The sequence below is a fragment of the Eleginops maclovinus genome, chromosome 6, assembly GCF_036324505.1.
Source record: "Eleginops maclovinus isolate JMC-PN-2008 ecotype Puerto Natales chromosome 6, JC_Emac_rtc_rv5, whole genome shotgun sequence".
NCBI classification, from domain to species: Eukaryota; Metazoa; Chordata; class Actinopteri; order Perciformes; family Eleginopidae; genus Eleginops; species Eleginops maclovinus.
The window spans coordinates 7,843,588-7,856,053 of NC_086354.1; the positions used below are offsets into that span (position 1 = coordinate 7,843,588).

A 12,466-nucleotide genomic window follows, 5' to 3' on the forward strand; every position below is an offset into this window, starting at 1 on the left:
GGCGGTTGATCTGGTTACTCTATTGACACTATCTTTCTGTTTTATGAATTGGTGCAGTGGGGGTGGAGCAAGGCCATGAAGTACCTTAAAGATGAGACAGGCATCAGAGAAATGTATAAAGTTTTCAAAGTTAAACAAGTTATGCTTTTTCACTATAAACAATGGTGATAACTATTTGCCTTACGGTCCAGTGTTTTTAGTGTTTGCTTATAGAGAGATTCAATTGGTTGCAAAGTTGTTTTATTAGCTTGCGACCAGCTAGTTAAGCAGTAAGAAAAATGAGAGAAAGGTCTTATGTGTTTAAAATTTGCTTAAATTTGACAGTATTGGCCACCTTTTTTGCATGCTTTTAAATGAGAGTTGTGAGTCTAGGATGATTCCCAAATGAAGTGAAATGAACAGATATGTCACCTATAAACTCTTTGTAAAGGCCAAACGCAATTCAACACAAAGTTATATATTGCTCATGGTGACATAAGAAAAGCGCAGGTGATAGCAATAACATTAATTAAAGTACTGCCCTGCTTATCTGTGCCAACACCCAAGAGTGAGTCAGTATGAAGGTCACAATTAGTGTTATTATTACACCTGTGCAATGCTTGCAAACTGTAAACTGGTTTGCATGTTAGACCGGTCCTCTACAATAATGTATGGGTGACCTGAATTGAAATGTAAAAACATACCTTTTTATGGTGCACACAATATTCTATATCCTATTTATTTATATTAATACGGCGCTATGTATAGGTGCGACACTGGGGTTCAGCATAGGTGAGCTAGCTCAAAATTCCTTGGACTAGCATCAATGTGCAAATTAAATAGGTTGTTTTTATCTTTGGTAATAATATGTTATATTTATGGTACTTTTCTGTGTATATTTAAAAAGATGTAAACACAGTGACGTTTAAAATAATAGCATACAATAACTTAGCACTTCTGGAAAAGTAGTGCTCTGTGCAGGTGGAAGTTGCTGTTAATCAAATGACGTCACCTACAATATGCACTCTTTTTTCATAGTAGGAAAAGCACAGTTGATACTAATCCAGTAATAGGCACCAGTAAACCTTGACAATGAGCCTGTCTGCACAATACCAGGATCCTAATTATGTAATTATTTACACCTGTGCTTTTTCTACTGTGACATGAAAAAGGATTATATGGTTTAAATTACAACTGTTTCACCATCCAGAAACTGGAGAGTAAGGTGGCTGCCAATCATGTTCAAAAAGTCCTTATAAGTTAACCAAGGAGTCCAATGAAGGAATTTCAGGCAGGGGTGGAGTGTGTGGGATTTTAGCTCTTGCAGAACATTTGCCTATATAACACACAACAGTAAAGGGAAGACCCCTTTAATCAAACATGTGCAGTCAGTGACCAGCGTCGGTCAAAGTGGGCCATCTTGTGGCCACAGATTACATTGTCTCACCTTAAACCCATGCTGTCTTTCATGACTTATTATAGCATTACCATATATTTAGACTAAATATAATGTTTTATTCTACTATGCTTATTCGTCAAAGAGAACAATAAAAATATATTTAGTTTTGTCTCCATTCAACAACAAAACAAACTGATACTTGTGTCACTTTTGGATGAAACAACACTTTATTTCAAGTCAAACATTCGAAACTGAACACCTTTGAATAAAAACCCTAAGAGAAAAGGCATTACAATCTTTTTCTCTGTCTGCTGCACTACAGACAGACAGACAGCAGGTTTTGGTGACAGGCAGGATAAGAGTGACGCATTTTCCCTCCCGGGCCTATTGCCTTTCATAGTGAGCTGAGGGACCTCCGTCATGTGGAAGAGGGTGGAGGGAAGATATTCTTAAATGTCACAGCGACAGTAATCTCCTGCATGGTGGTGGAGTGAAGCTGTCGTTCTCGGACGGTTTACATTCAACTCTTCGAGATGACGAGAGATCTCAAACATTCTCAACCTTCAAAATAGACTATCCTATACATTGTACTATTATTTTTGCTGTATGAAAGTAGAGCAAATATACAATCAGCTGCAAGCTATGTGCAGGACGTTGACAGCACCATTTCTGTGGTACCTTCATTGCAGTCCATTTGTGGCACCCTGATTTCAAGTTTTTTCAAGTTTTTAACCCTTTCAGTATGGTAAACATTGTCATGATGAGGATCTACGGCGTGTAAGGCAAAATTAAGACACCATCTAACCAAAAATAACCGTATTGATGATGGTTAAAGAAAGATAATCAGTGAGAATATCAAAATTTGAGAAAAGTCCAAAGTGAAAACAGGAGAAAACAACAGAGGTTGTTACTCCATTTCTTTATAATATGAGGTGTACTATCATTATATCTTTAGCAGGCCTATAACAATCTCTTGTTCGGATGGAATACAAAATGCACCATTGGTGGATATGTGCCGAAGGACGTGATGATTATCTACAGCAAGTGCACTTGAGGAGATTAGACAATTCCAAACATTGCTTCGCTTCTGACAAAAAACACAGGCTTTGTAAACAATACAGATGCCGACTAATTGTTAAAGCCGGTTGGGTATAGTTCACAAGGCCGAGCATGGAACAGTGTGAGGGGGCTGTTCACCGTGAAGTCTGTGACAATTTTCTGTCTGTTTATTCCGCTTTTTCTTTGCCCCCATCAACTGGCTTCACAGGCTCGGGATCCTCCAGTAGAGCTTGTTGTCTCTCTCTTTCCTTCACCAGCTGCACGCCACAGTAGGTCACAAGTAACACTGAGAGAGTGGACAGAGGAAAACCTGGAGGAAAAACACAAAGAGGGAAAGATAGAGGAAGTGACGGGGGGGAAGGAAAAGAGAAACTTTAAAGGATTGCTTTCTTTTTTTTCTGTCATCTGATGATAATCCTGTGAACAACCTCTATCAATGCTCTGGTGTTAAAATCCCTTTATTCTTTGTGAAAGAAAGCAACAAAGAGGATGTTAAGTCATGTGATATCTGGAGGAGGACGCCCCCTGAGATTCTGTTGCTTTTGATGTTCGTCTTACTTTCACTAGAACTGACAGAATGGCCTCAAGTGTGTTTTTACCATGTACGCCCTCGTTGTTTCCTACCTCTGTAAATCAGTCGGTTAGCCACCAGTTTGGCGAACTCCAAACTGTTGAGGGAGAGAACGTTGTAGAGGACAATGGTCCAGAAGTTGGCAGCGTTGAACACACCCCGGATCCTGCGTGACATGGCTTCACCCATAAAACCCTAAAGAGATGCAGCAGGTACATAATGACAAATACAGTAGCATCATCCTGTATATTGACTGTAGGGATTTTTATCTCAATGTTTCGCACCTCAATGGTAGAAAGTGGTGGCAGGGAGAACAACTTGGCGACCCACAGCTCAAAGTTGAGGCCAAAGCAGTTGAAAAAGGACCAGATGTAAACCAGCTGACATGGGCCCAGCCACAGGGTGGTGATGGCAAAGGTGCAGATGGTTGCCAGGAGCTCCTTGAAGATTTTATCGTGATCCCCGCCAATGTAGTCATAAACATACCTGCAAGATTACAACTCAAATTCAAGTGGATGAAGGTATCCATTGGTGACAATCACGTTATGCTAGCATGTCGCGAAGGAGGCTGAATTGGATTCAAAGTTGTAAGCCTTTAAACACAGATGTATGACTTAGTATTAATCTTTAGGTTCCTAGTTTTAGATGTTCTATATATACTCTTCACCAGCTATCCCCCAATACTAATTCACACTATCCAGCAATAATAATCCCATTTCCCCCTAAAAAAAAAACAATGGAAGAACAGGGAAGGGAGGTCAAAACTCCGACACTTACTTGCACAGCCAGTCGTTGATGCCTCTGTCAAAGTGCCTATAAAAAGTAGACATAATCCAAGTTAACAGTTCACTGTAAGGTTTATCAATGGCACGAAAGAGAGTACACAACTTCTTAAAATTTCACACAAATACCACAAGTCTCCCTTACGTTTCAGCGAAGACATAGAGCATTGTGATACATTTGGGAGGCTGAGGAGGGTCCAGGTGGTCCAGTGTAGCCACAGTGTTGATTACACCAAACATACGGCTGCCTTCACCCAGTCATACACCAGGTGGAATAAGCCAGACCAGCTATTAACGTATGGAAACAAAACATCAAAATGTGTGTTAGTTGTTGATACGAGGACATATATATATAAGAAAAACAGCTAATGGGACTTATTTATGTTAACCCTTGTGATGCGTACGATGCATAAGACGTTCTAAATCGTGTTATCATGTACGATTATCCACAATGTTCCATAATCACTGTTAAGTGTTATTTGTTTTTTTGCCCACTTGCTTACCTAGTTCATATCTAGCCTTTAGATTTTTAAAATGTTGTACTGTTTATGTGGCTTAATACTCTGTCAATTGAAAGCGGCTCACTTTTCATGACATTTCACCTTGCTCAAAGATTTAATCCTACTGGGCATAAAACTGGTCAAAGTCTGATAGGTCCAAGAAGAGAAGGAGGTAGAAGTTGTAATTCAGCAGTCACAGAAGGTAATGCCGTCCTCCTCTCCATTGCTCCAGCAGCTCTCAGCGCATTGATGCGAAGCACGCAGCTCATCAGAACAGACGCTGTTCAAAGCCACGTTACTCAGGCTTCCTGAAGAAGCATGAAGCAAGCACTTGTAGTTATTTATTATTTCTGTAAAATCATGCACGTGAAGTAGAAGCATCTTTTTGAAGGACCTTGATTACACATTCAATTCACATTGTCCTTATAAACATAAACCCTAAACACTGATATAATCCTACCACCATGTTACAGTAGTATGCTGTATCATTTTTGGAGTCAATCTGCATATATTCATCGTAGCTAAAACAGACGAGTTTGAAGTTTTTATGACCTACACATAAAAAGTATCTAATTTCGTTTCAATTCTGTTGGACAAGCAGAATGTTATCTATTACTCCCAATCCTGTTGCTGGATATACTGAAAAGTGCCTCACAGTTTTCTTAACTTCAAAGAATGGTCCTGACATGTCTGGCTTTAGACAAAAGGAGAATTCAGTTATATGAAAAAGCAGGAATTAATCCCATATTCGGCTGAAATTGCTATAACTGGGATATAGCATTGTAACATATGGTCCAGCGTACTCCAGTATTCTATAGTCCCCTGGTTCGGAATTCTATTGTCCCGCTTGCTTGTGAAGTTTGAACCGACCACGGTCATACTGAGAGTTTGTAGGGCCCAGATGGATGGAGTAGCGGCCATGTATGTCCGCATTCAAAATGCACAACCACTTATTTCTTGCCAGGCGAACGCTCTATGAGGATATGCAGTTATACAGACCAGGCCATGGGTCAGATCGTGACAGACTGCCAACTCCGTACACCCAAATAGGACGTGCTTGGTCATGGCCACTCAGTGAGATTTCGGAGTATAATCTGTTTGAGGTTTGGACAGGTATATGCTTTTATAACTGATAAATGTTCAAAAGGTGCCATATAATACAGGTAACATGGAGGACAGAGGAGCCTCTTAAAGAAGAAGTTACAGGTCTGTGAGAGCCAGAAATCTTGCTTGTTTGTAGGTGACCAAATACTTATTTTACCGAGGAATTTACCAATAAATTCTTTAAAAATCCTACAATGTGATTTCCTGGATTTTTTTTTCTCATTTTGTCTCTCATAGTTGAGGTATACCTATGATAGAAATTACAGGCCTCTCTCATCTTTTTAAATTGGAGAACTTGCACAATTGGTGGCTGACTAAATACTTTTTTGCCCCACTGTATATACATATATATATATATATTATATATATATAACAACTTCAAAACGGTATATTTTCATTCCTGATACATCATCACTTAATGTTGGGAGTAATAGTTATAATAAGAGCCATTATTAGACATTTTTCTAAATCACCATATAAAAACAAAGTTGAAACATATATACTATATGTTACTCACCCAGACACCAGTCAGAAAGCTTGCCGACCAGCTTCAAGTCACTGGGGATGGTCAGGATGTAGAGGTAGTGGAAGAAGACGTCCACCACCAGAATAACTCCCAGATGCAGCAAAGCCTTGGTGGTGATGTTCCACATCTCCCTTTCCTTGCGCATCAGCTGGGTGTTGTTCACCTGTGGAATTAAAAACACAAACCATCATGATTTTGAAAAGTGGTCTAAATATCCTGATATTCTAAATAAACCAACAAATGAAAAACAGCTAAGATGGGGACTTTATTTTGTTAACACTTGAATGATGCTGTACGATGCAATAAAACATTCTTGTAAAGTGTCGTGTGTAATCATAGTAGCGATCACTCACACCAATGTTCATAATGCTGTTAAAAGTGTTGCTTTCTGTTGTTTTTTCTGTCCCCACCTATGGCTTTAACCTGAGTTATATTATCTTAAGGCCTTTAGGAGTTTTAAAAATGTTGTACTGTTGTAGTGATGGCTTAATAACTACTGTCAGATTTGAAATGGCGGCTCACTTTTTCACTTTGACTCATGTTTCACCACTTGACTATCAAAGTTTAAATCCTCACCTGGGCATAAAACTTGTCAAAGGTCATGATAGGTCCGAAGAAGAAGAAAGGGAGGTAGAAGTTGTATCTCAGCAGGTCACAGAAGGTGTAATTGCCGTCCTTCCTCTCGCAGTTCTCCAAAGCAAAGCTCATACAGCGCATGATGCTGAAGCCGCAGCCTCCATAGAACAGGACGTCTTGTAGGTCAAAAGAGCCGGTTACCAAGGCTTCCTGAAGAAGCATTGAAGCAAGCACCTTGTTATTTATTATATTTTATTTTTGTTAAAATATATGACAGTGAGAGTAGAAGCAGCTGTTGAAGGAACCAGTCTAATTCTACATTCCAATTCAACATTTTACTTATATAACCATATAATCCTATATTACTACTGATATAATCATAACAACATTTGACAGTACATTCTAGATCATATTTTGGAGTAATTGTGAATATAATTCATCGTAAGGCTAAAACAGAGAACTGTTTTGATAATGGTCCATTTTTTTATTGACCTGGTACACATTAAACAATGTTAATGTAACATTTCGTTTCTAATTACATTTGTTTGGACAAAAGCAGGAATTGTTTTATCTTGATTAATCGCTGCATCTGTAAAATGTAGGATTATACTTGAAAAAGTGCATCACAGTTTTCTTAATTCAAAGGAAATGTCCTAAGATGTCTTGTTTTGTACAAAAAATGAAGAATTCAGTTTAATATAAGAAAAAAGCAGGAAATAATCATATTTCAGGCTGAAATCTGCCTAAATAACTAGGGATTATAAGATTATAACATAATGAGATACGTAACTCCTTTTATATCCGCCGGTCAGGAATTCAGTAAGTCTGCCTGCTGCTTTGAAGTTTGAACCTAGAACCCCTCACTCACCTGCCAGGAGTTATAGGGCTCAAACTTGATGGAGGCCAGTGCGCCCAGGCCGGCAGCAAAGCACAACCACTTCATCTTGACCAGGGCAACGCTGTAGAGGATGATGCAGTGAGACAGAACCAGAGCCATGTAGGTCCAGCCCATCGTGACCAGGACTGCCAAACTACCGTACACCCCAAAGATCAAGGATCTGTGCTGTGGGTACAGAGGCCAGCGTCAGTGTTACGGCATTACGGGACTTTTGTACTAATCATGAATTAATTCATCACACATGCGTATAAATGGTTTAAATGATACACTTGACAAATGTTATAAAATTCACAAGTTTATTGATGTTACCTTACATCCATTTATACCAATCTTCATTGTAAGCATGGAACAAGACAGAAAATCATGTTTAAAACAACAGTTTTAAATATGTCAAATAGAGACGCAACAACTGACACCCTCACAGTCTAACAGAAGGCAAGCCATGCTCATGCATCAACTCAATTCTGTGTTAGACCTTAGGGTACAAATATACAGTATGACACATTTTTCTTATTAAAATAGAATTGCTCTGAACTGAACAGAATTGATTTACTTGTAAAGCCGAAGGCCTTACATCAGCACATAGCTTTGCATGCACTTTACCACAGATTGTATGTATACATTTCTCTTGCATCGTAACAATATATTATTTCATGATTTATGTCTGTTGGATTTATGGTAATATTTGTTTGGGCAAAAATACATACCTTTCCAATAATCTACAAAACATTTCTTTTCATATACCACATAAAAATGTATCGGATTAGTGTGTTTAGATATGGATGGGTTCATGCCTTTTTCTTCACATTCAAAGCAAATTCTTCAACTTTAATTCCACAATATATTGATATAATATCAATATATTGATCGTTTTCAACATCCTTTTGGCTAGGACTCCCTAAGATATATAGCTTATGGATATACTTGTGCAATGCTAAAGTAAATTTTGTAAGCTCAGTAATCTTGAAAAAGGGCCTTTTCATTAAATGTAATTTTAATAGTTCTTATTCCCCTTTTACAAATATTGTTTTTAATGTATTTCTTTAAATGTTCCTATTTTTTTTTATGTTTTCTCCTGATGTAGAGGGAGGTTTCTTACCAGGGTCGTCTTCGTTAAGCATCGGTGGCTTATTGACTTCACTTTTCATATTTTTAAATCTAGATTTCTTGCAGCCTTATGTGTGTGTCACATTTGTTTTTTAATTAAAAATAAATCTGGTTTAATACTTGGTGATTGGTGCAAAGCTTGTGATTAAACACACCAACAAACACACGTGTATATATTACATCCAATACGTAAACTCTTAATAAGAAACATGCCATTATGTGATCAGATCACAGTGCTATAGCTAATGGACATTCCCACACATGTACGCACCTTTGGAGCTAGCAGGCTGAATATCTTTGCAAAGATAACATGACCAGCAAGAGCAAAAAGGATATGGTTGCGGAATGTAGAGAACCACATCATCCATTCGAAGTCCGCAGCATCCTGTAGCAAAGAAGGATTCATTATTAACACATGTCAATCACATCTTGCATAAGGAAATTCAATTGTAGAACACATTGAGATACGCAGTTTACCATTTTCCTGCCAAAGTAATGCCATCCTGGCTGCACACTTTCTTTGAAGGCCTTCCTGTCCACATTCTCTGAATTAAAAAGAAAACCAGATTTAGTGTTTTATCAACGTGGTATTATATTTTCAACAGAGCAAAATATGTATGGTAAAGTTTTAAGGTTTAGGAAAGCTAAATCCAGACTTTGGGAAGCTTTATTTTTGGGTGTCTATGTAATAATCATTTGGAGAATAAAGTCCTGTATGAACAGCTTTGGTGTCATTTTAGGATGATCCCAGTGAATTTTAGGTGCATGAGCCCATTCACTCCATTTGATAACATCAAAAATTACATAAAGCACTCTCTGCAAAGCTTTCTATTTTTGAATCTGACATCTTCACACTCATATGGTCATAATGTGGTTGTAGGAGATTAGTTCACTGCGCAACCTGAATGAAACGCGAAACAGAAATTACAATAAATAACAACTATAAGTGTGGAAGAGTTCAGAAACATGGCATTGATGTTAACACTTCCTATTCACAACAACGCCCCCAGCCCCTCCAGCTTTGCCTTGTTACACTAATGGACATGAAAAAAGGATATCAAAATGTGAGGGTCACTCAGGGAAAGCCTCTTACTACTGGGAACGCAGCCAAGCTTTTATTATGGGTGTGCAGTGCTACTGTAGCAGTGTAAATGCCCAAAGACTCTGCAACTAAAAATGAGCATTTCAAGAGAATCAGGACAAAATGACAACATGACTCTGCCATGGCCGATCTGACTGTGACAGATAGTACCATTCACCAGATTACACTAAGTCCATTCAGAGCCGTATGTGAAGAGTACACTTTTAGCAATTTACTGTCTAACACATGCAAACAGTTGTCAGCATTTCGGGACGAAGCGTTTAGGATTAGATGATGAGTGCAATTTAGTGTTAGTCTGAAACATCTTCACCAGAAACATTATTAAAAGTAATTGGAACATCTTTAAACTGTCTGCCTATTAATAGAAACATGAAGGTATTCCTCAGGGAAGGGGATTGAGGTATTTTTGGTCTGCTAAAGGAATTTTGTTCTATGCACTTTTAGTTTAAATAGATGTGTCTTAATTAGGGGTTTTGCTTTTTGAAGCACATTTTAGTCAATTATTTGGTCAAGTGCTTTTCAGTGGGATTTATTATGACAGAGCGCTAAATGTGTGTTTCTTTACTCAAAACATTGATAAGGCGACTGGGCAGCTGCTCTAAAAGTTACCGTTTTATCTGTCCCAAGAAATATAACATACAGCTTCAATATGTTACTGCACGTGATTTGGACATGTCTTTGACTCGTCGTGAACTCACCACCGGAAGCTTCAAATATCCAACTGCCTGCCCATATCAAGGCCACGCCGAGTACGGCTGTGTAGAGATACAGCTCATATCTGGGCAGGGCAGCCTTGATCCCCATGGTGAATCCGTTAACAGGAAGCCTAATGAAATGGAAAGCAATCAGCCACACTATATCAGACCTCACTGAATAAAGGAATGCAGCAAAAAAAAAAAGCAAAGGATGATTGTCAAAATGCGAGTAAGGGGGGTTTACCAAGGTTTATCGAACCAATGTTTTGAATTAATGTGTTTTTATTCTGGTCTGAGACAAGAGCATGCACACGACTAAGAGGACACAAACATGTTTTTGTATTACTGTTCACTTTAGACATCCTATTCATATAAATCCCCATTGAAATGTTTTTACAATATAAAAAACAATCTGTAACACCATTAAAATTATGATGGTATTTAAATGAAACTCCCTTTGCAAACACACATAGAACACAGATTCTACTTGACATACAGTCCATCAATTAGGTGACATTTTACTAATAAGCCTAAAGGATCGACATGGCAGTGACTTAAATAGTACTGCAGAGCCCTGGCTCCTCGGAATCAGCACTGTCAGCTGCATGCGCAACCCTACCTCTCCTTCCTATTATAGCTCCTGCAGTTGGTGCTCAGTGCAGCGGGGCAGCTGCAGTGCTATGTGATCTGAGCTGAGGCGCTGCATGGGGACTCACTTCACAGAATAATTAGCTCTGACAGGAATGACCAAGAATGGTGCATTGGAGTAGGAACAACAGACAGACAGCTACTTTCCAGTGGAGACTACGGCACTTGTACCTGTTTGAGAGAGAGAGTGTGTGTGTGTGTGTGTGTGTGTGTGTGTGTGTGTGTGTGTGTGTGTGTGTGTGTGTGTGTGTGTGTGTGTGTGTGTGTGTGTATCAGGTTTATGTCTATTTGAAGTTCAAAGAGTTGACTAACAACTTCATGCCAAGATGTTACCATGGCTAAGCAGGACCCCAGCAAAGCGTCCTGCATACAAATCCTGGTTTACTGTTTCAATGCCCCCATGCATACAGAAGCACTAACACACAGGGCTTGTGCATTGATTGTTATGTATACTCATAATAAACCCCCTTTAAACAATCATACTTGTTTTTACTAACCTTGTATCCGCTTCACACTGTCAAGATGGAAGGGCAGCGGTTTTTACAGCCAGACTCTTCAATAAAGAGAATGAATAAAAGAAAACAAGGGGGTGGAGGTGGTTACTGCAGCTTTTTCTAATTCATCCGTCTTGTAGGGGGGCTTGCCGCTGCCGCTGCCTGCGATCACCAGCTTCGGCCAGTCAGGATGTTGCGGACTCAACGAAAGGAGAATGAGGAGGGGGGAGTGGGAGCAGGGGGGGGGGATATATTTATCTTCCACTTCTGCACCACAGTGAGGGGTGGTTCACAGCGAGCTCATCAGACCTTACTGGAGCCGGGACAGTGTGAAAAACCGAGGGGGGAAGCCTCAACCAATAGCATCATCCCTACAGTAGGCTACTATGCCAAGACTTGATAACAGTGACACACTGATGGCAAACAAATACAATGGATTAGTTTTAAAAAGGCATACGAAAATATAATATATTTGAAATATGCAAATGTGTTTAGGAATTGCCACCGTCAAAAGCAATCACGGTCACCTTTTGGCATACATTTGCTTTAGTTTTTTTGTATCCTCTTTACTGTGTAGTACCAGAATAGATTAATAACTCACGAACATATCTGAGGGATTTTATGACCCCCCCCTGCCATTTTTCCATTATGAAGTGATATCTTGGCACCTTCAGATCTAATACTGCGACTGATGTGATTGCAGGCAGTGTAGTGTATTATAATAAACTGAATGCATGAAGGATTTTTCCTCATGTAAACGTTAGGTGGCGCTCTCTACTTATTAAAATAAGTCACACAAGGGGAAAGACCTGAACCCATACCATGGGTTTTGGATAAACGTCAACTATTTTCATGGATTGTTTAAAGTGCTGTTGTTTGCCCAGGATCAGGTTAAAGCTTGGTTTCGACATATTTCGCTGAACAACGTGTGTTGTTTCTAACTGTACTCTTGTTTTGCTAATAATAAAGAGGTATCATTTGTTGCCAGCAGTAATTACAGGGGTAAGGAGGCTTGAGAAAGTCCAG

General features: G+C 39.1%; 1 protein-coding gene across 1 annotated transcript; it reads right to left on the reverse strand.

Annotated features, from left to right (window-relative positions):
• Nucleotides 1-1,626: 1,626 nt before the first annotated feature.
• LOC134865582 (protein-cysteine N-palmitoyltransferase HHAT-like protein) lies at nt 1,627-11,643 on the reverse strand. Its single transcript, XM_063885202.1, is given in 14 exon segments — nt 1,627-2,747; nt 3,062-3,203; nt 3,293-3,494; nt 3,786-3,821; nt 3,936-4,032; nt 4,035-4,064; nt 4,067-4,078; nt 5,912-6,083; nt 6,497-6,706; nt 7,365-7,559; nt 8,773-8,886; nt 8,979-9,046; nt 10,302-10,429; nt 11,444-11,643. Coding segments are annotated over 13 exon segments (1,527 nt in total). The 5' UTR covers nt 10,408-10,429; nt 11,444-11,643; the 3' UTR covers nt 1,627-2,604.
• Between the last annotated feature and the right edge of the window lie 823 nt (nt 11,644-12,466).